Genomic DNA, 26,615 nt, shown 5'->3' with positions numbered 1-26,615 from the left:
GGTTGGGAGTCCGCCTGCCGGTGCGGGGGACGCGGGTTCGTGCCCCGGTCCGGGGAGATCCCACATGCCGCGGAGCGGCTGGGCCCCTGAGCCATGGCCGCTGGGCCTGCGCGTCCGGGCCCTGTGCTCCGCGGCGGGAGAGGCCACAGCGGTGAGAGGCCTGCGTACCGCAAAAAAAAAAAAAAAATGTGCTTTAATGGTGAAAATCAGAGTACAGGGGCAAAAGCATCAAGCATTTAATATCTATTTTTAAAAATACTTCATTGTTACATGGGCAATAAGTTTGTCATTAATATTTACTAGGTAACTTAAGGTGTCAGCTCCTGGCTACAACCCATTGAGACTGGCATTATTACCATCTCTGTTTTACAGATAATACAAGTTAGGAATAAAGAAGGTTAAGTATCTTGTCCACTGTTACACACACTCTATATAGCCCAGTCAGGCTGGGCTCATCCTCAGGTAATCTGGCTCTAAAGGCTATATTCCTAACCATGCCACTAAATTGCTTCTTACAGGGATCTTTTTGTAGAAAGACTCACTCCTATGTGAATTCCAGTTATTTGGATGAGGACATGCTGCCCAGCCAGAATTTTTAAAGTTAAGTGATAAAGTTAGTTGAGAGAATAATGACTAAGTATTCCCTTGAGAAATAAAAAAAAATACCTTTTTTAAACTGAAAAATAGTACATGTTAAATTATAGAAACATTTGCTAATTAAAAAATGTATATAGTAGAGAAAATAAAAATAGCCTCAAACTACAAATGACTGTTTATATTTTGTATAGTTCCTTCCATTTATATCTATATGTTCTAAATGTGAATATACTTTACAGCCTTAATAATACTTCACATACTATCTATTGCATACTGCTTCTATTTAGTGGTATATTATTATCATCACTTCTCATGTAACAAAACATCTTTACTACATAACTTTTACAGGCTTTATAAGATCTCATTGCATGGCTATTCCATATTTAAGTAACCTTGTAATTCTATGAAAGGTAGGGTCATACACGTAGACCGTCAGAATAGATTTGGAAGCTGCTTTTCTTTTTTTCTCCCCATGATTCTGATTTGTTTTAGCCATACTATTTATTCTGAAATTTCAAACAATGTTAGTGAAAGATGCCCACCCCTCTCCTCAACTTTGGAAGGCCTGGGCTAATTATGAGGGGTTAAATGATTTAATTAACGTCCCAACAGAAGACATGGGCTAAAAGGAGAGGTCAGGGAATGATTTAACCAACGTTGCATTGTTGGACGTTTAAGTTATTTAAATGAATGCACTTTGTACTGAAATCTTATTAGAGTTCCCATTAGGTTTAGGATAAATTCCAAAAGGTGGGATTGTGGGGCTAAAGGATGCGAAAATTTGAAGTTTTAATACTCTTGCCACATATTGCCTAACTGCTTGCCAGGAAATGTATGAGTTTACATCGTCACCAACATAGTGTGAGAAGGCTCATTGTCTTACACATGTATGTAATAATTTTAGATATTAAATTGTATGTTTTTGACTTGCATTTCTTATTTTTACATATCTTCATATTCTATTGGCCAAACACACCTATCCTGTCAGAACACAGAAATAAATTACTATCACTTTCTTCCTTGGTTACTATGTACCTTGTGGCCGTGATTGTAACAACAGCTTTCATTCATTAAACGTTAAGTTCTCTGCAGGCAATGAGTCTAGTCCATGTTTGACAATTATTCCCAATATCTCATTTAACCCTCAAAACAACTCTGTATTGTTATTTTCATTTTCTCCATGAGATTACCCACCCTTTGAAATGTTAGGGAGAGTAGCCCCAAGTCTACAGCGATGAGCTGAAACACCGGGATTTGAGCGAGGATCTCCCTAAGCACTGGGGGGGAGGAGGGTGACACCACGTGCAAAAACAAAAACAATCAAAACAAAACAGCGGCTGTTTCCTTCTAGTAATAAAGAGGTTCTAAGTTAAAATATATGTGACTTTTCGGCTACCAGACATGTGTCTACCAACCAGTTTATCTCACTTCCCAGCGTCGCGAGTGTCAGGACCACTTGAAGGGCGTGGACGAAGAAGCTGCTCAGCTCAGGGCTGAGGCAGGCAGTACACGTCTTTCCCCTCTGCAAAGGGAAATAGCCGGACAGGGCAAAACGGAGGGGGGACTAGTATTTTCAAATCTTCCAGTGATAGGGCAGCCAAATTTCACCTCTAAGTCTTGGGAAACCAAGGTAACAAAACGGAGAGCGCACAAGCACAAACGCACCTTACGTAGCTCCCTTCTGAGCTTTAGGAAGACGAAGGAAGAACGCATGCGTGGTGCACGCTTCCGGGCCACACCTCCTCCTCTCCGGGAGCGCTCTGCGCAGGCTCGGGCGCAGGTTGCAGCAGAGAGGGGCCTCTGCTGTTGTGGTTATTGTGCCGCCCCTCCCCCACCCGGACCCAGCGGCGACCCATCGCTGCAGGCCCGTTGCTCTAGCCCCAGCACCCGGCACTAAGGACTCCGTGACCGTGTCTTCGGGCCTGTCTGCGCCGGAGCAACTCGGGACTGCGTAGCACCCCGCATGCCGGTGAGCGACCCGGGACGCGCAGCCTCCAGGTCCCCTTAGGGAGCGGGGCCGAGCGGGCACCCTGGGAAGAGCCGAGCCGGATGAGGAGGTGGAGGAGGGGAGGCTACAGGGCCGCTGGACACGCGCGGAGACCGGGGAGGCGCTCTGGGCTGGGTTATGGAGGTGTGTCATCACCTCTTATCCGGGCGCAGCTTCCTGCCTAGGGGCTCCGGGCTTCGGCTCTAGCCGGGCGCACGGGAGAGATTCCAGGTCCCCACACCTTGAGTGGCCAGGTGGCCCCTGGTTTTTCTCTTTTTGAGTTTTCTTGCCCGACTGCCTGTATTTTATCTTTAACCCTTCCAAAGTAGGCAGGCTGTATCCTGGGTTTCGTTGATGCAGCTTATGAAAGGCGCCGACTTCCTTCCTTCGGAAGATCACGACCCATTTAAATTGGGTGGAGTCATGTTCTTTTTTTTCCTTTTTTCGTAAGGAGTCTAAAGTTCTGGTTGGTTTTAAGTAAATTAAGGAATTTTGATAAAAATATTGAGCACAGGGGCCTAGCACCTCTTTATTATAAACTAAGGAGTCTCCAAGAATAAAAGTTGTTAAACTTAGCAGTGCTCTGGGGAAAATCCAGTAGGGAGGGCAGGGATGCCCAGTACCTGACGAAGTCTGGCACTTGTCCATTAGCCTTGATAAAACAAACACCAGTCCAAGGCCGACTGTATCAAGGCAACTGTTACATAAGTATAGAAAGCAGGCCCAGACTGAGAGCCACTCGTTCTTGCCTTCTGTGTCTTTTCCCCTCTTAAGGCATTCCAGTGGGAGGCACCCTATACCTCTGTTAACTGAGATGGTAAAAGGGTGCCACTGAGGCCCATTGAGCCCAGCTCATCTAATATTCCACATAGGCCCCAAGGTCAAAGTGTGTGGGGACAGTGATGTTAATTCACCCCTGAACCACCTGTGACTGGCAAGTACTGGTTTGGCTTGCATATAATGTCTTTGAGCAAAATCAAGGAAAAATAATGCATAAATCATTCACGTTTTTTAACTTAATGGGCAATGTGTATATAAATTTTTTAAAAATAGTAAAAATCAGCATCTTTATTCATCATTCTGAAGTAAGTTTGTCTACTAGTCGTATAATTTTTTATCCTGCTGTTTACAGTGTGTTTGGGTGACCCTAACACATGGATGGCATGCCACTTTTAAAAAGCAAACTTTTCTTCATAGCATAAGATAAATTGAATTATTTTGAGTGTCAGTTTTCCTCATTCACATCAGTTCGAATTTTTTAAAGAAATATGTCTCTTTATATGAATGTCTTTAATAATCTATTTTTAGGAACTGATAAAAAATATATGGTCAAATTTAGAAAGAGAAGGAATGTATTATTTTTAAATTCAGCTTTCCTGCTTTGTTAATTTGTCCTCAGAATGTCAACTGATTAGAATATATGACTTTTTAAGTTTTCTTAATACTTAAAATTGTGGCTTAAACTGCAGTGTTATTGCATTACCTATCTACAGAGGTTATTTTGATATAGGTACTAGCACTAATTATTTATTTTTATTGGTCTTTAAATTTATATTTAATTTCCCTCCTGTATTTTTGATACTGTCATCCTAAAATTTTGAAATTAATGTTCTAAATTTTGCTGCTTTATATTGGTGAATTATAGTCAATATTTTAGAATATTAATTTCATAATTTTAACTCCACCAACTGTTGAATGAAAGAAAAATCTGGAGGTTTTTTGAGCTGTTTTTTGTTGCAAGTATTTAAATGTTTAAAGCAAGAAATGTGAGGATGAGAAAGATTGGGGATTTTATTTATCACATAGGGGCATGAATTTTAAAAGGCTGAAAAATACTACTTTGATATTTCCTGGTGATACCTAGTTGTAATCTGCCCAAAGCCACTTTTGCCTTCAGTGCTAATTGATTTAAAGGTAGAATGTGTTTTTGTTTTATTCCAAGAAAAGTGAAGTCCATGTGTTTCTTTTCAGAGAACTCTAAGAAAGTGGAGACTTTTGTCAAATTTTAATGTTGTTTGAAAGCCCATTCTTATCATAACTCTGATATATCATTTCATAATATTTTGTTAGAAAAACACTTTTGGACTCTAGTAAATGGCTCCCTTGTTTCAGACATTATTTTGATTGAGTATAATTCTAATCCAGATAGTGATTTGAACGCTCCCTTGAAGGTTGTTCTAAATTAATTTGATCGGTATAAATATCCTATAATGTTCTTGAGTATACATCTTGACTGAAGTTTACTGTAAGATGTTTTTTTTTCTTAGACATGGGAAAGTCTTTTTCTCATTTGCCTTTACATTCAAATAAAGAAGATGCTTATGATGGAGTCACATCAACTGAAAATATAAGGACTGGATTGGTTAATAGTGAAGTCCATAATGAAGATGGAAGAAGTGGAGATGTCTCTCAGTTTCCATATGTGGAATTTACAGGAAGAGACAGTGTCACTTGCCCCACTTGTCAAGGAACAGGAAGAATTCCTAGGGGTATGTGTTATTGCACTGTTTTTTCTTTGAAGAATGATTCCAAGTGTTTGCACAAATACTATGAAATCTGTGGGTCTGAGCACAACCCTTTATGTTTTAAAAGACTTAGAATTACAGTTAAAACTTCATATCAGTTATCTTCAGTCAAAAGGACACAAAGAAACAAACATAAAGATTTTAATTAGGGTCCTAAAGCAATAATGAAAACCACTCTTCTACCTCCAGTATCTTTTCTTTCCCACCTGCAATTATAGCAGATATGCAGCATCTCTTGACTGTAAACTTTTAGTCCTGTTTGGCATCAGTAGAAGTCATATCACAGTCACCTTCCCGTATTGAGTGTTAGGAGCAATTTAAGTAATGTGGTGACCTAATATTTCTGATTTGTTATTTAAAGAATAATAATAAGTTGGTCATGCACTAATTAGTTATTTTTTAAAGGATCTACATGAAGAGGAATGGTATATGAAGATGAGCCATATAGGAAAAAAAAATCAGTTTGTGGCATGTCATAGGGGAAGTCAGTAGGGAGTAATCTCCACCTGCTGTTTGTAGGCTACTTTAGTAGCAATAGCAATAAGTAGCAATAGTAAAAGTACCTTGTACTATTCTCATTTTCTGCTTGGTTGAATTGATATTTGACCCTGGAGAGACCCCGAGGGTAGGACAAAATGACAATATAAGGCTTTATCTTGCAGAGGTAGTAGGTATTTGAGAATAAAAGGATTATTGTAGTTACAGGTATTAATGCACCAGGCTGGAGGCAGGGAGAGGGCTGGAGTCTCATTTTTGCAATCTGGATACTATATTTTTGAGGTATAGCTAGTAGGCATTTTTAGCAGCCTGGATGTACATTGTGGATAGTAAGATTGAGGAGGAATTCAGAGGTATTTTTTGTCTGAGCAACTGGAAGAATGGAGTAGCCATTTATTAAAATGGAGAAAAGAAGGTTTGAGTGTATGTGTCAGGTGAGAGATCAGGAGCTCAGTTTTAGATATGTAAGTTTGGAGATGCATATTTGACATCTAAATGGGTATGTTCAATAGGAAGTTAGTTATAATAAGGGCCTGGAATTCAGATGCAAGGCCTAGGCTGGAGTCATCAGTGTATAGATGATACTTCAGGTGAGTTGGATGACAGCACCAAGGTTGTCAATGTGAATAGAAAACAGAAGAGACTTTAGCACTGAACATTGGGGCATTGCAACATTTTGGGTCAGTGACATGAGAAAGAATTAGCAAAGGACACTAAAAAGAGCAGCTAGAGTAGAAGTAGGAAATCCCTTTGTCTGTGGTGTCTTAGAAGATAAATGAAGAAGATATACTCCTTGGTAGAGGAGAGATTGATCAACTGTGTTAGACCTGATCAAGTAATGTGAGGACTGAGAACTGGCCATGGGATTTGGTGATTTAGAGGCCACCTTTAAAAGAGCAGTTTTGGTAGTCTGCAAAAGAATGTATAGCATGTGTAGAGTAGGATCAGGAGTGCATAGAAGGAGCAAAGTTATAGTCAGAAAATAGCTTTTTTGAGGAGTTTTGCTGTTTCAGAGGAAAAGGAGAGAAGAGAGGTGGTAGCTAGAGGGGGCTATACATCAGGAGAAGAATTTTTTAAAGATGGAATGAATAATATGTTTGTATGCTGATGAGATTTTTCCATAGAGAAAACATTGATAATGCAGGCAACAGAGGACAATTATTAGATCTAGTGCACAAGTGCAGAGGGCTGCTCCTCCAGAGAAGCATGGGCAATTTGCTCCCAGCAGTAGAAGGGAAGGTAGAGTATATGGACACAGAGGCAAGTGGGTGGGAGGGTAGATGTGGTCGTAGCTTGTGGAAGTTCTCTTTGCCACATCATGAGCTGAGAGTAAGGATAGGGGAGAAGATATTGGAGGTTTGAAGAGAAAGTGGAAGTTATGAAATTGTAGTTTGGGAGAGTCAGATTAAGAGTATGCACTTTTTTTTTGGGCTGTGCCACACAGCTTGCGGGATCCCTGACCAGGGATCGCATCCAGCCCTACGGCAGTGAAAGTACAGAGTCCTAACCACTGGAACGCCAGGGAATTCCCCAGATTGAGAGTATGAACTAGAGAAATATAGGTGGCATTATTAAGGGCCACTTGAGATAGTAATCTAAATGAGACTAGTGAGCATAGTTGTTTGTGTTTCTTTATCTACTTTTAGCTGTGTGGATATAGGCAGTCGCCAAAGGGTTGGTTTTAACCAGTTGCAGTTTAGACAGATGAATACCACCAAACTAGATAGGATATGTACACACACACACACACACACACACACACACACACACACACATACATATTATATATATGTGGGTATGGTAGGGGGAGTGTAGATGAGGGGGGGCTTGTGGAGGGAGCAGGGAGGAGTAATGAAAGTATTATGGAAAGCTTTAAAAGAGAACTTGACTGCGGTGCTTTGATAGTCAATACAAAGAGCCAAGTTGTGATAAGATTGGAAAATTGGCATTTAAAAGTCCATTTATCCATTAAAGCATATGGATAATGCTCAACCCAAGAAAGAAATACTGAATTTTGAAGTGACTTAATGTGGAGAGGTGTGTGACCTGAAAGAGTCCTGGAAGACTGTGTATAAATAGGGGTTCTTGGAGCATGAGACTTAATATGTGTCAGTTTTGGTTTTCAGGGGAGATAGTGTAGGAACCTCTGCAGTTATAGGGGTTTCAGGACAGCGGTAACAAAATGTTTCTTCTGCTCTCATTCAGATAATCAAATTGAAGTCTTAATGGAAAACTGTGGGGAATAGAAAACTGGGTGAAGGAAGGCCTGGTAAATTCAGATCTTCTGAAAGCTGGGACTTTTTAGATTTTTTTTCTCAGTGGAAGAAAGAGTTACTCTTTCTCATTCTTTATAATATTTTTGTTAGCTAGAAATCTAGGTATGAAAAAACACAATATCTGCTTTGGAACTCAGCTGCTACTGGATAATTTTTGAAGATGTTGAGAGCAGTTTACTAAAGGAATGAGATGAGAACCAGGTAGTATTCTGGTCTTTCCAAACCAGACTTTGATAAGGAACCACTATATTTTTAATTAATCATGTTAATAAATTTCTAAATCTAATTCTTTTACTTTTAGGACAAGAAAACCAACTGGTGGCATTAATTCCATACAGTGATCAGAGATTAAGGCCAAGAAGAACGTAAGTGATTATAAGAAAATGGCAGTTTTTTTGTATTTTTTGCTTCTTATATTATGTATAAGTAAATATTTTAATTAAAACTATTCAAAGGAAAAATGCTAGCAGGTTGTTAAGTTATACCATCATATACTTTATGTCATTAAATAAAAAAAGGATTCCTGATTGTGGTAAGTTCTTGAAAAGTACTTGAGAGAAATGGTGTAGAACACAAGCCAAGGAAATTGAGCATAAATGTAATTGGAGTCCCTGAAGAAAATCAAAGGAGGCAAACTGAACAAATAGCAAACATTTAATTCAAGATCACTTCCCTGAAGTAAAGCAATACGTGAATCCACATATTGAAAAGACGAGGACTTGGGCTTCTCTGGTGGCGCAGTGGTTGAGAGTCTGCCTGCCAATGCAGGGGACACGGGTTCGAGCCCTGGTCTGGGAGGATCCCACATGCCGCGGAGTAACTGGGCCCGTGAGCCACAACTACTGAGCCTGCGCGTCTGGGGCCTGTGCTCCGTAACAAGAAAGGCCGCGACAGTGAGAGGCACGCGCACCGCGATGAAGAGTGGCCCCCGCTTGCCACAACTAGAGAAAGCCCTCGCACAGAAACGAAGACCCAACACAGCAAAAATTAATTAATTAATTAATAAACTCCTACCCCCAACATCTTCAAAAAAAAAAAGACAAGGACTTCCCTGGTGGCCCAGTGGCTAAGTCTCTGTGCCCCCCATGCAGGGGGCCCAGGCTTGATCCCTGGTCAGGGAGCTAGATCTCGCATGAGGCAAGAAGATCCTGCGTGCCACAACTAAGACCCGGCACAGCCAAATAAATAAGTAAATATTTTTTTTAAAAGTTTAAAAAAAGAAAAGACATACCATAATTTTGGAAATAATCAACCTTCTTAGTGAAATTACTGGACTTCAAAGGTAAAAACAGAAAACTGAAAAGCCCCTTTGAGCATCCAAGCAAAGGATCGATTAATTTATAAGGGATAGAAAATCAGATTGGCATGTTACTTCTTGACCACAATGCTTTAAACACATAAGCAGTAGAACAGCATGTCTAAGTCATCATGGAAAGAAAATGAACCCAGCAATTTATAAACAGTCAGTCTGACCCTTTATTGTATAATATATAGACAGTTATGAATGTGCAAGAAATTAGGGTTAATTTCCTAACCCTAACAAGCAGAGGGAATAGCACCTGAAAGGGCCAGAGGAGTGGTCCAGCCTTCAGATGTATGGCTAAAGTAAACAGCGCTGTGGGAAAGTGGTACAGATGAGGCTAGAGAAAATAACAAGGACCAGATCCTGGCACCTGTAGTAAACTAAGAAATCTGAGAACTTCTAGGAAGCTCCTCAAGAATTTTTAGGAGTTTCAAATTTGTAATAAAAAACAGTAACTCTCAATATGTAGTAAAATTATAATATTTTGGGAAAACTGTGGTTCTTTATAAGTTGGAGTTGTGATGGGGTAGTCAAGAAATTATTAATTGCTTTTGTCTCCATACTTTAGCTATGTCATTTAATCCTCAAAACAAACCTACAGGTTTTAAAATGGAGGAAAAGAGTAAATTACCTAAAATGTTGCAAATATGAAATGGCAGATATAGAATTGTAACTTGAGTCCAAATAAACCGCACAACCTTCATAACTTCATCAGTACTGTATACTTTGCAGGATTCTGTTACTGTTCCTAGAGCCATAAGAAAAATTATTACTGATGAGTTTTGTAATGGAGATCTATGTACTTCATCAGTGAACTAGCCAATTTTTCAATTTGGTATGAAATACTAAGTGGAATGTTATTTTATTGTCCCACCAGGTTTAGTAATATTTGTTATGGCTGTAAGCTTTGGGCACAAAGTAATTTAGAATACTGATTCATATATTCACACCTAGAGCTGACTTACAGGCCCTAGGTACCAGAGTGTGGTGGGCTCACCTGCCCATGAGAAATAAAAACACTAAAGTGTAAAAAAATCCAACAATGTTCACATTTTTGTCATGATTTTTAAACTCTTTTTATACCTTTTTAAGGTGTTTTGGTGTATAATGGGCACTATAAGTGGGTGATTAACCTACCTGTTAGGTAATCCAGTAGTGATCACCACCCTACTCAGGTTGGAAGTCCAGAGTGAGTGAGTGGGAACTTCTCTCTTTGCTCCAGGCAGCAGTACAGGTCAAGTAGTAATGATTTAGTGAATTTTTGTTTGTTTTATTTTATTTTATTTTATTTTATTTTGCAGTACGCGGGCCTCTCACTGTTGTGGCCTCTCCCATTGCGGAGCACAGGCTCCGGACGCGCAGGCTCAGTGGCCATGGCTCACCGGCCCAGCCGCTCCGCGGCATGTGGGATCTTCCCGGACCGGGGCACGAACCCGTGTACCCTGCATCGGCAGGCGGACTCTCAACAACTGCGCCACCAGGGAAGCCCTATTTTGTTTTTTGATGAACAATTTTGCTCTCTTTTCTTAACTTGGACAACTTAAAATACTCAGAAACATTTATAAAACATCTGCAAGAAGTACTTGAAATAACTGTTGTGAGGGATAAGATGAGATCCATCAGGGCATTTAGGTACAAATCTCTCTTTAGGGAAGAGAGGATGGAGGAAAGGATAAAACAAGAATTTTTTGGATGGCTAGAATCTAAGGAAAAGATAAACTAAGTGACATGCAAGACAGAAAAAGAAGCCAAAAGAAGGGTGCTATGGGCTTTGACAGAGTGCTGTTTATTGGAGAAACCAGGGAAATTCTTTCATCCCTGAGTGTCCATGGGGAGATTGCTTCTAGGAGCCCCCGCATATACCAAAATCTGCTGATGCTCAAGTCCCTCATATAAAATGGCATAGTACAGTCGACCCTCCACATCTGAGGTTTCAAATCTGTGGATTCAGCCAACCATAGAGGGAAATTTTGATCCATGGTTGGTTGAATTCAGGGATTAGAAACCCACAAATACTGGAGGGCCGACTGCAGTGTCTTGAAACTCTAGTTTTGTTGGTAAACCTAAAGATAAGAGGCAGTTTTCATCTATGGAAATAAAGAGTGAGAGATGGAAGAGAAACACTTCCATCTGGGAGGTAGATGAATAGCAAAGTCACGTGAGTTTTTTTTTTTTTCCTCCTTGTCTTATCTCTGCATAATAATATCCCCTTTCTTGATTTTAAAGAAACAGTTTAGCAGCATTTTCAAAGCAGACATGATTAATGTAAACAATATTTTTAAAAAGGAGTACAGGGACTTCCCTGGTGGCACAGTGGTTAAGAATCTTCCTGCCAATGCAGGAGACACGGGTTGGAGCCCTGGTCCGGGAAGATCCCACATGCTGTGGAGCAACTAAGCCCGTGCGCCACAACTACTGAGCCTGCGCTCTAGAGCCCGTGAGCCACAACTACTGAGCCCGCATGCTGCAACTACTGAAGCCCACGTGCCTAAAGCCTGTGCTCCACAGCAAGAGAAGCCACTGCAATGAGGAGCCTGTGCACCACAAAGAAGAGTAGCCCCTGCTCACCGCAGCTAGAGAAAGCCCATGCGCAGCAACGAAGACCCAATGCAGCCAAAAATAAATAATTTATTTTAAAAATAAGTAAAAAGGAGTACATAAATACTTTTGGGTGAGGAAACTCAAAACAGACTGTCTTAGTGAGACTGATGAGGCATATGTTTATGTCATAACATTTTTAAGGGCTTCATAGGTGGTTCTGATGAGCAGTCACTTTAGGGAATCATATAATGCCAAAACTCATATGTGAAAATTCTGCTTCAGTGAATTCATCAGGGAGTCTTGAAATCTATACTTTTATAAAGCTCCCCAGCTTCATTCTGATGAGCAGCCTGGTTTGGGAATCACCACAGTAAATGTTCTATCTATAATAAGCCTGAAATCCTAGTCTCCAAAAGGGTAAATATGTCTTTTAAGGAGACCATTTTAACACTTAATAGATTCCAAACTAACTCTGTTCAATACTTCTATAATGTAAAAAGTTGGTAAAAATCATACATCTTTTCCTGCTGGTATAAAAGGGGAAAAATTCAAAATGAAAATGTCTTCTCTAAATGTTTCATTATGTAATTTTTGATGCATGTATATTTAAATATTCCATTTTCCTTTTCAGAAAACTGTATGTGATGGCTTCTGTGTTTGTCTGTCTGCTTCTTTCTGGACTGGCTGTGTTTTTCCTTTTCCCTCGCTCTATCGACGTGAAATACATTGGTGTAAAATCGGCATACGTCAGTTATGATGTTCCAAAGCGTACAATATATTTAAATATCACGGTAAGTACATATTTATATTAAAAATATTTGACTTCATTCTTTTTTTTTTTTTTTTTTTTGCGGTATGCGGGCCTCTCACTGTTGTGGCCTCTCCCGTTGCGGAGCACAGGCTCCGGACACGCAGGCTTAGCGGCCATGGCTCAGCAGCCATGGATCACGGGCCCAGCCGCTCCGCGGCATGTGGGATCTTCCCGGACCGGGACACCAACCTGTGTCCCCTGCATCGGCAGGCGGACTCTCAACCACTGCACCACCAGGGATGCCCTGACTTCATTCTTTTATCATGTTAAGCAGCACCTTTGTCCTTATTGAGAGAACATTAAAGGTAACACTCAGTTTTCTTTCTGTATGTCTGCTATATTGACCTTTTCTGTCATTTCTGATTCTGCTGAAAATGGCAAATTGGCAAATTCTGTGTATTCAGAATCATTTCGCATTTGAAGATGCCTTTGGGAGGGTAAAATAAACAAAACAATTAATTACTGGGAAAAAAGTAATTACAATCTATTTACTTTTCAGCATTTGACTCTGAATAGCAGCCACATGTCAGCATAGTTAGTTCAATACATGTTATACATGTAACATTTTCATTTCCTTGTGTTTTGTGAAACACAATTTTTGCCGTCTTTAACAGACCATTCCTTTGTTTTAAAAGGTAGAGAACAAGTGAATGATTTCTCTTGCAAATTAGTATGTGTGAAAATCTGTGTTTCTCAGGACAGTGGTTTTTAGGACTCTACAGCCTTCCCACACTTGAAAACAAACAAGCAAACAAACAAACACCTCAGAGAAGGTCTTGTACCTGTTTTGCATGTTAACATTTATTTGAAAAAAGCATGGTTTGCAAACCACCGTATTATTAAAAAGGAATATATATGTTGCTTCAGGCTTTAAGGTACATCTGTGTGGCAGTGATTTGTTTGGAAGAGAGATATTGGACTTCAGTTGGTTTTCCTCAAAGAGGTGGTTGGTATGCTTCAGGTTGAGGTAGAGATGCCTGTGGTGCTGGTTGGGAGGAGGGGGATTTACAGGGACAGGAAGTGAAATGGAGTGTATGTTAAAGTGGAATTACTACTTAATTATAGGAAAAAACTCCCATGAATTCATTTATCCTCATGGCATACTGTCAAACGTTGTCAACCTTTAAAAAAACACAAAAAAAATTTTAAAATCCTGGGAATTCTCTGGCAGTCCAGTGGTTAGGACTCTGCTTTTTCACTACTGAGGGCCCAGGTTCCATCCCTGGTTGGGGAACTAAGATCCCACAAGCTGGGACTTCCCTGGTAGTCCAGTGGGTAAGACTCTGAACTCCTAATGCAGAAGGGGCCCAGGTTTGATCCCTGGTCAAGGAACTAGATCCCTCATGCATGCCACAGCTAAGAAGTCCACATGCTGCCACTAAGAAGCCTGCATGCCGCAACTAAAGATCCCACGTGCCGCAACGAAGACCTGGCACAGCCTAAATAAATAAATATTTTTTAAAAAAGATCCCACAAGCTGCACTGCGCAGCCGAGAAAAAAACTATATACATGGAAAAAATATATATGCATAAAACATAACACAGTACTAATTGTAAATCATTTCCTATCATTGGGGAATTATTGTTGGGTATTTTTCCACTGTAACAGCCGTTTGGAAAAAGGAACAAATTTTCCCTTTTTCTGTGGGGTTTAAAACAGTGGGCGGATATTTTTGGCCAACCTCCAGAGTCTCTTTTAGTATTAAATAACTGTAAATTTATAATGAAAAGTAATAAAATTTATGTGCTGGGCCCTTTTAGATACCAGAAAGTATATTTAAATGTAAATATCTTACTTTATTTTAAATAATTATTCAGGAATTCCCACTTTTAGGGGTACTAGTACTTGACTAAATTGAGAAAGTGTGAACATTAAATAGGAAATAGGTTTATTATATAGATAAACATTAGGTTTAACTGGATGACAGTGAGAAAAAAGCTGAGATTTCTCACGGGGTGAAGATGGCGGAAGAGTAAAACGCGGAGATCACCTTCCTCCCCGCAGATACATCAGAAATACATCTACACGTGGAACAACTCCTACAGAAAACCCACTGAACGCTGGCAGAAGACCTCAGATCTCCCAAAAGGCAAGAAACTCCCGATGTACCCGGGTAGGGCAAAAGAAAAAAGAATAAACAGAGACAAAAGAATAGGGACGGGGCCTGCACCAGTGGGAAGGAGCTGTGAAGGAGGAAACGTTTCCACACACTAGGAAGCCCCTTCGTGGGCAGAGACTGCTGGTGGCGTAGGGGGAAAGCTTTGGAGCCGCGGAGGAGAGCACAGCAACAGGGGTGCAGAGGGCAAAGTGGAGAGATTCCCGCACAGAGGATCAGTGCCGACCGGCACTCACCAGCCCAAGAGGCTTGCTTGCTCACCCACCGGGGTGGGCGGGGGCTGGGAGCTGAGGCTCGGGCTTCGGTCGGATTGCAGGGACAGGACTGGTGGCGTGAACACAGCCTGAAGGGGTTAGTGCACCACGGCTAGCCGGGAGGGAGTCAGGGAAAAAAGTCTGGACCTTCCGAAGAGGCAGGAGACTTTTTCTTCCCTCTTTGTTTCCTGGTGCGCAAAGAGGGGATTAAGAGCACTGCTTAAAGGAGCTCCAGAGACGGGCATGACCTGCGGCTATCAGCGTGGACCCCAGAGATGGCTATGCGACGCTAAGGCCGCTGCTGCTGCCACCAAGAAGCCTGTGTGCGAGCACAGGTCACTCCACACCTCCCCTCCCAGGAGCCTGTGCAGCCCGCCACTACCAGGGTCCCAGGATCCAGGGACAACTTCCCCGGGAGAACACACAGCGCGCCTCAGGCTGGTGCAACGTCATGCTGGCCTCTACCACCGCAGGCTCGCCCCGCATCCACACTGCTCCCTCCCCCCGGCCTGAGTGAGCCAGAGCCCCCGAATCAGCGGCTCCTTTAACCCCCACTTCTGCAAGCCAGAAGGGAGTGGCAGGACGTATTAAAAGTGATGAAGGAGAAAAACCTACAACCAAGTTTACCCAGCAAGGATCTCATTCAGATTTCATGGAGAAATTAAAACTTTTACAGACAAGGAAAAGCTAAGAGAATTCAGCACCACCAAACCAGCTTTACAACAAATGCTAAAGGAACTTCTCAAGGCAAGAAACACAAGAGAAGGAAAAGACATACAATAACAAACCCCAAAAAATTAAGAAAATGGGAATAGGAGCATACATATTGATAATTACCTTAAATGTAAATGGATTAAATGCTCCCACCAAAAGACACAGACTGGCTGAATAGATACAAAAACATGACCCATATATATGCTGTCTACAAGAGACCCACTTCAGACCTAGGGACACATACAGACTGAAAGTGAGGGGATGGAAAAAGATATTCCATTCAAATGGAAATCCAAAGAAAGCTGGAGTAGCAATTCTCATATCAGACAAAATAGACTTTAAAATAAAGACTATTACAAGAGACAAAGAAGGACACTACATAATGATCAAGGGATCGATCCAAGAAGAAGATATAACAATTGTAAATATTTATGCACCCAACATAGGAGCACCTCAATACATAAGGCAAATACTAACAGCCATAAAAGGGGAAATTGACAGTAACACTTTCATAGTAGGGCACTTTAACACCCCACTTTCACCAATGGACAGATCATCCAAAATGAAAATAAATAAGGAAACACAAGCTTTAAATGATACATTAAACAAGATGGACTTAATTGATACTTATAGGACATTGCATCCAAAACCAACAGAATACACATTTTTCTCAAGTGCTCATGGAACATTTTCCAGGATAGATTATATCTTGGGTCACAAATCAAACCTTGGTAAATTTAAGAAAATTGAAATGGTATCAAGTATCTTTTCCGATACAACACTATGAGACTAGATATCAATTACAGGGAACGATCTGTAAAAAATACAAACACATGGAGGCTAAACAATACACTACTTAATAACGAAGTGATCACTGAAGAAATCAAAAAGGAAATCAAAAAATACCTGGAAACAAATGACAGTTGAGACACGACGACCCAAAACCTATGGGATGCAGCAAAAGCAGTTCTAAGAGGGAAGTTTATAGCAATACAATCCTACCTTAAGAAACAGGAAACATCTCGAATAAACAATCTAACGTTGCACCTAAAGCAGTTAGAGAAAGAAGAACAAAAAGACCCCAAAGTTAGCAGAAGGAAAGAAATCATAAAGATCACATCAGAAATAAATGAAAAAGATATGAAGGAAACAATAGCAAAGATCAATAAAACTAAAAGCTGGTTCTTAGAGAAGATAAACAAAATTGATAAACCATTAGCCAGACTCCTCAAGAGAAAAAGGGAGAAGACTCAATAGAAATGAAAAAGGAGAAGTAACAACTGATACCGCAGAAATACAAAAGATTATGAGAGATTGCTACAAGCAACTCTATGCCAATAAAATGGACAGCCTGGAAGAAGTGGACAGATTCTTAGAAATGCACAACCTGCAAGACTGAATCAGGAAGAAATAGAAAATATGAACAGACCAATCACAAGCACTGAAATTGAAACTGTGATTAAAAATCTTCCAACAAACAAAACCCCAGGACCGGATGGCTTCACAGGCGAATTCTATCAAACATTTAGAGAAGACCTAACACTTATCCTTCTCAAACTCTTCCAAAATATTGCAGAGGGAGGAAAACTCCCAAACTCATTCTATGAGGCCACCATCACCCTGATACCAAAACCAGACAAGGATGTCACAAAGCAAGAAAACTACAGGTCAGTATCACTGATGAATATAGATGCAAAAATCCTCAACAAAATACTAGCAAACAGAATTCAACAGCACATTAAAAGGATCATACACCATCATTAAGTGGGGTTTATTCCAGGAATGCGAGGATTCTTCAATACTTGCAAATCAATCAACATGATACACCATATTAACAAATTGAAGGAGAAAAACCATATGATCATCTCAGTAGATTCAGAGAAAGCCTTCAACAAAATTCAACACCCATTTATGATAAAAACCCTGCAGAGAGTAGGCATAGAGGGAACTTTCCTCAACATAATAAAGGCGATATATGACAAACCCACAGCCAACATCATGCTCAATGGTGAAAAACTGAAACCATATCCACTTAGATCAGGAACAAGAGAAGGTTGCCCACTCTCACCACTCTTATTCAACATAGTTTTGGAAGTTTTAGCCACAGCAATCAGAGAAGAAAAGGAAATAAAAGGAATCCAAATCGGAAAAGAACAAGTAAAGCTGTCACTGTTTGCAGATGACATGATATACTATACATAGAGAATCCTAAAGATGCTACCAGAAAACTACTAGAGCTACTTAATGAATTTGGTAAAGTAGCAGGATACAAAATCAATGCAGAGAAATCTCTGGCATTCCTATACACTAATGATGAAAAATCTGAGAGTGAAATTAAGAAAACACTCCCATTTACCATTGCAACAAAAAGAATAAAATATCTAGGAATAAACCTACCTAAGGAGACAAAAGACCTGTATGCATATACCATATTCTTGGATCGGAAGAATAAACATTGTGAAAATGACTCTACTACCCAAAGCAATCTACAGATTCAATGCAATCCCTATCAAACTACCACTGGCATTTTTCACAGAATTAGAACAAAAAATTTCACAATTTATATGGAAACACAAAAGACCCCAAATAGCCAAAGCAATCTTGAGAACAAAAAATGGAGCTGAAGGAATCAGGCTCCCTGACTTCAGACTATACTACAAAGCTACAGTAATCAAGACAGTATGGTACTGGCATAAAACCAGAAAGATAGATCAATGGAACAGGATAGAAAGCCCAGAGATAAACCCATGCACATATGGTCATCTTATCTTTGATAAAGGAGGCAGGAATGTACAGTGGAGAAAGGACAGCCTCTTCAATAAGTGGTGCTGGGAAAACTGGACAGGTGCATGTAAAAGAATGAGATTATATCACTCCCTAACACCATACACAAAAATAAGCTCAAAATGGATTAAAGACCTAAATGTAAGGCCAGAAACTATCAAACTCTTAGAGGAAAACAGAGGCAGAACACTCTATGACATAAATCACAGCAAGATCCTTTTTGACCCACCTCCTAGAGAAATGGAAATAAAAACAAAAATAAACAAATGGGACCTAATGAAACTTAAAAGCTTTTGCACAGCAAAGGAAACCATAAACAAAACCAAAAGACAACCCTCAAAATGGGAGAAAATATTTGCAAATCAAGCAACTGAAAAAGGATTAATCTCCAAAATTTACAAGCAGCTCATGCAGCTCAATAACAAAAAAACAAACAACCCAATCCAAAAATGGGCAGAAGACCTAAATAGACATTTCTCCAAAGAAGATATACAGATTGCCAACAAACACATGAAAGAATGCTCAACATCATTTATCATTAGAGAAATGGAAATCAAAACTACAATGACATATCATCTCACAATGGTCAGAATAGCCATCATCAGAAAATCTAGAAACAATAAATGCTGGAGAGGGTGTGGAGAAAAGGGAACACTCTTGCACTGCTGGTGGGAATGTGAATTGGTTCAGCCACTATGGAGAACAGTATGGAGGTTCCTTAAAAAACTACAAATAGAACTACCATATGACCCAGCAATCCCACTACTGGGCATATACCCTGAGAAAACCATAATTCAAAAACAGTCATGTACCAAACTGTTTATTGCAGCTCTATTTACAATAACCAGGAGATGGAAGCAACATAAGTATCCATCATTGCATGAATGGATAAAGAAGATGTGGCACATATATACAGTGGAATATTACTTAGCCATAAAAAGAAACGAAATTGAGTTATTTGTAGTGAGGTGGATGGACCTAGAGTCTGTCATACAGAGTGAAGTAAGTCAGAAAAAGAAAGACAAATACTGTATGCTAACACATATATATGGAATCTAATGGGAAAAAAATGTCATGAAGAACCTAGGGGTAAGACGGGAATAAAGACACAGACCTACTAGAGAATGGACTTGAGGTTATGGGGAGGGGTAAGGGTAAGCTGTGACAAAGTGAGAGAGTGGCATGGACATATATACACTACCAAACGTAAAATAGATAGCTAGTGGGAAGCAGCTGCATAGCACAGGGAGATCAGCTCGGTGCTTTGTGACCGCCTAGAGTGGTGGGATAGGAAGGGTGGGAGGGAGGGAGACGCAAGAGGGAAGAGATCTGGGGATATATGTGTACGTATAGCTGATTCACTTTGTTATACAGCAGAAACTAACACACCATTGTAAAGCAATTATACTCCAATAAAGATGTTAAAAAAAAAAGTGAGATTTCTGTAGGTTTTCTATCAGTATTTTGAGAAATGTAATTATATAGTATTACTTTTGTTTCTTAAAATGAGTATTATATATTACTACTCTTTTTTAGTAATATTTATTGTCTTTCTAATTATGAAAATGTTTAATTATCATGATAAGACATTTGAAAAATACCATAATGTATATCTTTACTTCTATCCAGGCCTGACTATTAACATGTAGTCTGCCCTCCATATCCACCAGTTCTGCATCCATGGATTCAATCAACCTAATTGAAAATTTTTTTTTTAATTCAGAAAAATTTGTTTTTTATAAATTAATTTGTGGGGGGTTTTTTGGCTGTGTTGCATCCTCATTGCCGTGCGCGGGCTTTCTTTAGTTGCGGCGAGCAGGGGCTATTCTTCGTTATGGTGTATGGGCTTCTCATTGTGGTGGCTTCTCGTTGCAGAGCATGGACTCTAGGCACTTGGGCTTCAGTAGTTGTCGCATGTGGGTTCTAGAGCGCAGACTCAGTAGTTGTGTTGCACGGGCTTAGTTGCTCCGTGGCATGTGGGACCTACCCGGGCCAGGGATTGAACCCGTGTCCTCTGCCTTGGCAGGTGGATTCTTAACCGCTGCGCCATCAGGGAAGCCCTATCTGTTATTTCTTGATTTAACATTTTTCTTTTTTATTTTGTTGACTATTTTCTAAAATAATTTGAAACAATTGTTTTAAGTTAGAATTGCAAAAGTTGGCCCCAGCTGTTAAGTATAGAAATGATACAACTGCATTTCTTTCCAACCAGTTTTGAATCTATCCCATTTCTTCTCAAAAGTGACCTGCTAGAAATCTCTACTCATGTAGTTAAAATACCAGTTTTTTTAAATAGAAAGTTTATTTAATGTTGTGTTTAACATTTTAAAATGTTGTCTTTGTATTTAATTGAATCGGAAGTAGCTTAGTCAGTGAAGATGTACATGTTAAAATTTAGAAAATTTTTGATGAAATTTTAGAATTTTTTATTGAATTTTTGCTAAGGCTACAAATACATTTTCTAACATTCATTTTTCTGTATTCTTGTACTATACATTTTCTGGGCCTACTTTTTAAAAGTATGTGTTCATTGTAGGCATTTTATATACATAGTACTCATGCATATGGGCTTCCCTGGTGGCGCAGTGCTTGAGACTCCGCCTGCCGATGCAGGGGACACGGGTTCGTGCCTTGGTCCGGGAAGATCCCACATGCCGCGGAGCGGCTGGGCTCGTGAGCCATGGCCCCTGAGCCTGCGCGTCTGGAGCCTGTGCTCCGCAACAGGAGAGGCCACAACAGTGAGAGGCCTGTGTACTGCAAAAAAACAAAACAAAACAAAACAAAAAACATAGTACTCATGCATAAAACCATATAATTGGTTCATTGAATGTTCTTGACATTTTTTGGTGATACTTTCCTTCCTCCTAATAAATTAAGCATAGCCACAGCTGGAGAGTCATCTTCTGTATTAATTTTGATTCATATTATGCTTATTCTAAGATAACGTGTACATTTTGTGCCTCCTTTCTTTTTCAGAACACACTAAATATAACAAACAATAACTATTATTCTGTTGAAGTTGAAAACATCACTGCACAAGTTCAGTTTTCAAAAACAGTTATTGGAAAGGCACGCTTAAACAACATTACCAATATTGGTCCACTGGATATGAAACAGGTAAGCTTCATTCATGAAATACTTTGGAGGAGTTAAACAAGTCTCAAGTTTGTGTATCATATTAACTTGAGGGAGATGGGGGATTTCTTAAAGAACTAGACTTTGAATTGTATCCCATACATGTGTAAGAAAAAGTCCTAGAATCAAACCCATAAAGGGAGAAATTTCCAAACTCTTTGAAGTTACAAAATGTATCTGAAATACTTAACGTTTTGATCCTGTTCTCTATTGATTTATTTTTAATTTTTGCCTTTCAGATTGATTATACAGTACCTACTATCATAGCAGAAGAAATGAGTTATATGTTGTAAGTTCTGATTTTTAATTATTTTCTCTCATTAAATTATAAAGAGTAAGTATGTGTAGGTGTGAATATATATATATGTTTAATTTCCCATCCTCTTAGAAGTGACAAGACCACATTTTGGAATATTCCTTCCAGCCTCTGATCATCTCTGTTCTTCTCTTCTCCCCTTTCAACATGTATAATGTTAATGTATATATACGTATACACATAATTTTATTTTCAGAATTAGGATCATATACACCATGGCACTTTTTATTTACTATGTTATGAGAATCATAATCTCACATATTCTAGTATTTGTTTCTGATTTAGTATAGGAGGACTAAAAATGCTAATGATGTTTAGAACTCTGTTGCTGGTTTGAAGTTGTAAAGCTTTTAAATTAGGTCTAAATGATTATTAGCTCTTGTTAAGTAAAAAATAGTGATAAATTTTTATCATCTTTTGATGTCAGCTTGATATAGAATTTCTGAGTAACTAATAAACTGGCTACTAAAATTTCAAAAGGTAAACAAAAAGTAAAAATAATAAGTAGACAACTCTACAACTGCTGTAGTATGAAGGCATAGAATAAGAAGCCATGAAAATATTAATCATCATTTGAGATACAGAAAATGCTCAACCATTAAATGCTTATTTATTATATCTTCTTAATAGTATTTCTGTTAGCTTTAACATAGGAAGAGGAACTGTAATTAAACTATTTTAAATTTATAATGTCAGTTTGTATTTATTCACATTGTTTTTTCTTTAACAGTGATTTCTGTACACTGACATCCATCAAAGTGCATAACATAGTACTCATGATGCAGTAAGTACAAATTTTTTTTTTTGAGAGATTCTTTGTTTAACAACTTTATATGTATAACATTGGCTTAACGTATACACGTATTTATAAATGCTGTCTCATTTGGGTTTTAAGCCTTACAGGAGTGCAATGAGGTGAAGTAAATAGTATCCCACTTTACACATGAGGAAATGGGAGCTCAGAGGAGTAGTGAAGGATCACACAGCTGCTAAATAGTGAATCTGAACCTTGCAAGAACTTGGGAAAATGGTAGAAATTGGGATAGAGAGAAGGATGAGCTCAACATCCAATTCCTTGCTGCCTGTGGTCGGCAGTAACAGTAGTGAAGACCAGGAATGTTATTGGTTTGCAAATCAGGTGTTATCCTAAGCCATGAAAACACTGTAGGTTATAGGTTGGGTATTTGGGCCATTAGCTAACATTTGATTAACCTTTTCCTCTGATGAGAGAACTGTGTGATTATTTTTAAAAGTGCACTGAACTAAATATATTTTTAATTAAAGATTGGTGTTTTGAAAAAATACATTTTTGTATATAATTATTTTTGGATAGGGCTTTCTCAGCCAGCATTCCTGTTGTCTATTGGGGAAATATTCCCTAAAAGGCCCATGTCCACAATATTAAGTTATCATTAATCAAATAATCTCTCCCTGGAGAGAATTTTGATATATAAAGTGTTCTCACTTTAGAAAGCTTTTTTATATATAACTCTTCAGTGTTTCTCCCCATTTATTTTGTTTTTAGAGTTACTGTAACAACAACTTACTTTGGACACTCAGAACAGATATCCCAGGAAAGGTACCAGTACGTTGATTGTGGAAGGAACACAACTTATCAGTTGGGGCAGTCTGAATATCTAAATGTACTTCAGCCACAGCAATGAAAACTGAGAGATGCACCTGGAGAAGAAACACCTATTGACATTTTCCAAACTCTGAAGGATGAGGTACTTACTTCCTGATAGGAGATCTTAAATTGAACAACCTAAAGTTTACACTTCTGTTTTAAAAGTACAGCTAAGAGTATGTGGACTTGTAGGTTATTACAACTCTCTACTCTGTGTTCATGATATTTGTACCAGGATCTTTTACTTGAATCTAAATTTACTGATTGGTTTTCTTTGTTCCTGGTCCCCAAAGGGGAAAACTAAGACTTCTCCTACAGGATAAATAATTATTTAAAATTCATAGCTCTAATCACTACTGAAAACATAATTGATGATTTGTGATGAATATAATTATGTGATGAACATAATTTGAGAAACTTTATTTCTGAATGTTTTTATAGAAAATTACTGTGGGCCTATTCATGAAGACATTTAAAGAGTAACCTTTTTTTTTTTCCTGTTTTATAAATTCCCTTTGCTACTTGGTAGTATTTCAGCTATATGCTATTTTAGCTTTTAGCTAAATGTTTTTATTTTTTCATTTTGAAATCTACTCATTTGCATGTTTTTGTCAGTCTTACTTCAAGCTATTGCTTGCATAACACTTAATAAACCAAAATAATCTTTGCAGAATTCTGTACCTAAAATTTTTTAAAACCCCTAAATAATGTGTTTCACATGTCTTTCCATGTTAGTTATAGTTGTGTGAAGTTTTTATGTAATCTTCAAACATCATTTAATGTACAGTATTGTAAATAAATTCTGCATGGCTTTTATGTAGCTTTAATAAATGTCAAATAAAGTGATACAGATTTAAAATGTAGTAAGTTGCTCATAAAAATTTGTAAAGAAAGGAAAATGATATTCAGAAACCTCTAGAATGTGTGTTTCCAATTACATATTAGATCAGGCATAACATAGATTTGAAATAAAATATTTTGATGCTCCACTTTTTTTAATGTTGCTTTTCATACTAAAGAATTATGAATACACTTACTTTTCAGAACTGTTAGGTACCCAAATGATCAATTTTATGAATGTTTTAGAGGAGGAAGTTATTTCTTTGGTAAAATTATCCAAGAAATCCTGTTATTAAATTACAGTGGCTATAGCAAAATAAAACCTATATTATGCTTTTAAAAATTACTTTGCACATCATGGATATCATGCCCCTAGCAGTTACATTTTTAAAGGTTTCTACTTTTGGTTTGGATTTTATTTAAAATTGTTTTCAAGTGTAAATTACTGACTTATTCATTTTGCTATTTTATATTTTTAATACCATTTTGCATTTGGGCTTTTTGCCTTTTTGGTTACCATGTTCTGAGTACCTTTTAAATACCTACCACTGAGCATGGGGGCTGACTGTGATACCAAAAACAGTAAGTGGCTTGAGAGTAGTTTCCTATGTTCCCTAGTGACAGAGATCAGGTTACCCCTCTCCTTACTCCCAAAGTGCCTAACATGGGTCTGAAACATTCTTATTGTAAGTCTGACTCTCTCAACTATAGAACATGAGCTTTATTTAATTAGTTAGAGCTAATGAAGCCCTCCTTTCTGCTTTTAAACCTACTCAGGTTTCCCCTTACTTAGCTTTCATATTACTTTCTCTAAGTTTTCCTCAGTGAACATTTAAATGGGTGAAATGCACTAACTTCTTTTTTTTTTTAACTACTTAGTCTTCCCTTAATCCATCGCTAACTCATCCATCCTTACTATTAAACTAAAATCACCCCTTTAAATTTATTATGGATTTTGTAGTCCAACCCAATCTTTAATATTTTTTCTGCTATGTTTTTTGACTACTCCCCTTCTCCTTGAAATTGCACTTTTCTAATGTGTGTGTTCTATTTGTATTTTTCATGTCATTCTCATTTCATTTTTTCTCATTCTCCTATCTTTTGATATCTTTTAATGAGTAGTATCCAGACCCTCTTCTGCCTCAAAATTTCTACTCCTGTATCTTCAGCAATCACCTATATTAAGGCTTCTAGCTGTTTCTACATACCTGACAGTAACCTGTCTAGTTTCTCATTTAGCTAATGCCTTAGAGATAACAGTATTTCAGTGACTGTGTAAAAATCAAACATTGTTAAAAAATTTTTTATCATGTTTTGTTCTCACCTGCCCTTATGTCCCATTTCTTCAAAATCATTCTTCAGATATGCCTCCTTCAAAAATCAATCCTGATTTATTTTCCTGCTTTGTATCTTTTTTTTTTTTTTTTTTTTTTTTTTTGCGGTACACGGGCTCACTGTTGTGGGCTCTCCTGTTGGGGAGCACAGGCTCCGGACGCGCAGGCTCAGCGGCCATGGCTCACGGGCCTAGCCGCTCCGCGGCATGTGGGATCTTCCCAGACTGGGGCCAAACCCGTGTCCCCTGCATCGGCAGGCGGACTCTCAACCACTGCGCCACCAGGGAAGTCCCTGCTTTGTATCTTTTAACCTTGGAAAACTATATAGTGTAAATTAAATGGACTTTTCTGTTGATGTGTAGCTTTAATATCCTTTTAGAGTGCATGCAGAGTATCTGCTGAAGAGACAGAAAAGTGAGAGAACATTTGCTTTTACTGATTTAGTTTTGAATTTTTTTATTCATTCTTTAAATTAAAAACTCTTTATTACACCCACTTTCTGTGGAGTTCAAGTGAGAAAAAACTGGAATTTAAAATAAGTTAAGAAAAACCAGCAGTAGAAAAATAAAGATCACCTGTGACTACTTTCAAAGAGGGTTAAGTAACTGCCAGAAGAACCCTAGAGCAAAGCAGGCTGTAAATTAATAAAACTACAAAAGCACATTAAGGTGAAGCAGATTTATAGCCATTAAAAAAAAAAATCTGGAAAGGATGGATGAGGCTTTAACTTTTCTTAGGTCATTGTCCAATGCAGTTTCTTATGTGGTAATAGGATTTTTTTAAAAGGGCTCTCAGACCTTATTCAGAAGATGTGGTAAAGATGTTACAATTTTTTTTTTCTGATAATTCCAAGAATAAATTTCTCATAAATTGCACCTTAAGTAAACTGGTCATTCTAACCAAATCTAATACGTAACCAGCCTACATGTTTTCATATTACGTTTATATAGCACTGT

General features: G+C 38.5%; 1 protein-coding gene across 1 annotated transcript; it reads left to right on the top strand.

The window, feature by feature from the left end:
- The first annotated feature begins 2,366 nt into the window (after positions 1–2,366).
- TMEM106B (transmembrane protein 106B) lies at positions 2,367–26,343 on the top strand. Its single transcript, XM_029234241.1, has 8 exons — positions 2,367–2,566; positions 4,852–5,073; positions 8,185–8,248; positions 12,359–12,518; positions 21,384–21,524; positions 21,782–21,831; positions 22,589–22,642; positions 23,384–26,343. Exons 2-8 carry the CDS (start codon positions 4,854–4,856, stop codon positions 23,520–23,522), a joined length of 828 nt encoding a protein of 275 aa, XP_029090074.1. The 5' UTR covers positions 2,367–2,566; positions 4,852–4,853; the 3' UTR covers positions 23,523–26,343.
- Positions 26,344–26,615: the final 272 nt, after the last annotated feature.

This window comes from Monodon monoceros, unplaced genomic scaffold (genome assembly GCF_005190385.1).
Source record: "Monodon monoceros isolate NGI ecotype Baffin Bay Population unplaced genomic scaffold, NGI_Narwhal_1 Super_Scaffold_2, whole genome shotgun sequence".
NCBI lineage: Eukaryota > Metazoa > Chordata > Mammalia > Artiodactyla > Monodontidae > Monodon > Monodon monoceros.
This window is presented reverse-complemented; position numbering and strand designations above follow the sequence as displayed.

Coding starts and splice junctions, on each gene's coding strand:
- TMEM106B (XM_029234241.1), top strand. CDS start 4,854: ATGGGAAAGTCTTTTTCTCATTTGCCTTTACATTCAAATAAAGAAGAT. Junction 21,525..21,781: donor GTCCACTGGATATGAAACAG/GTAAGCTTCATT, acceptor TTTGCCTTTCAG/ATTGATTATACAGTACCTAC. Junction 22,643..23,383: donor AACATAGTACTCATGATGCA/GTAAGTACAAAT, acceptor TTTTGTTTTTAG/AGTTACTGTAACAACAACTT.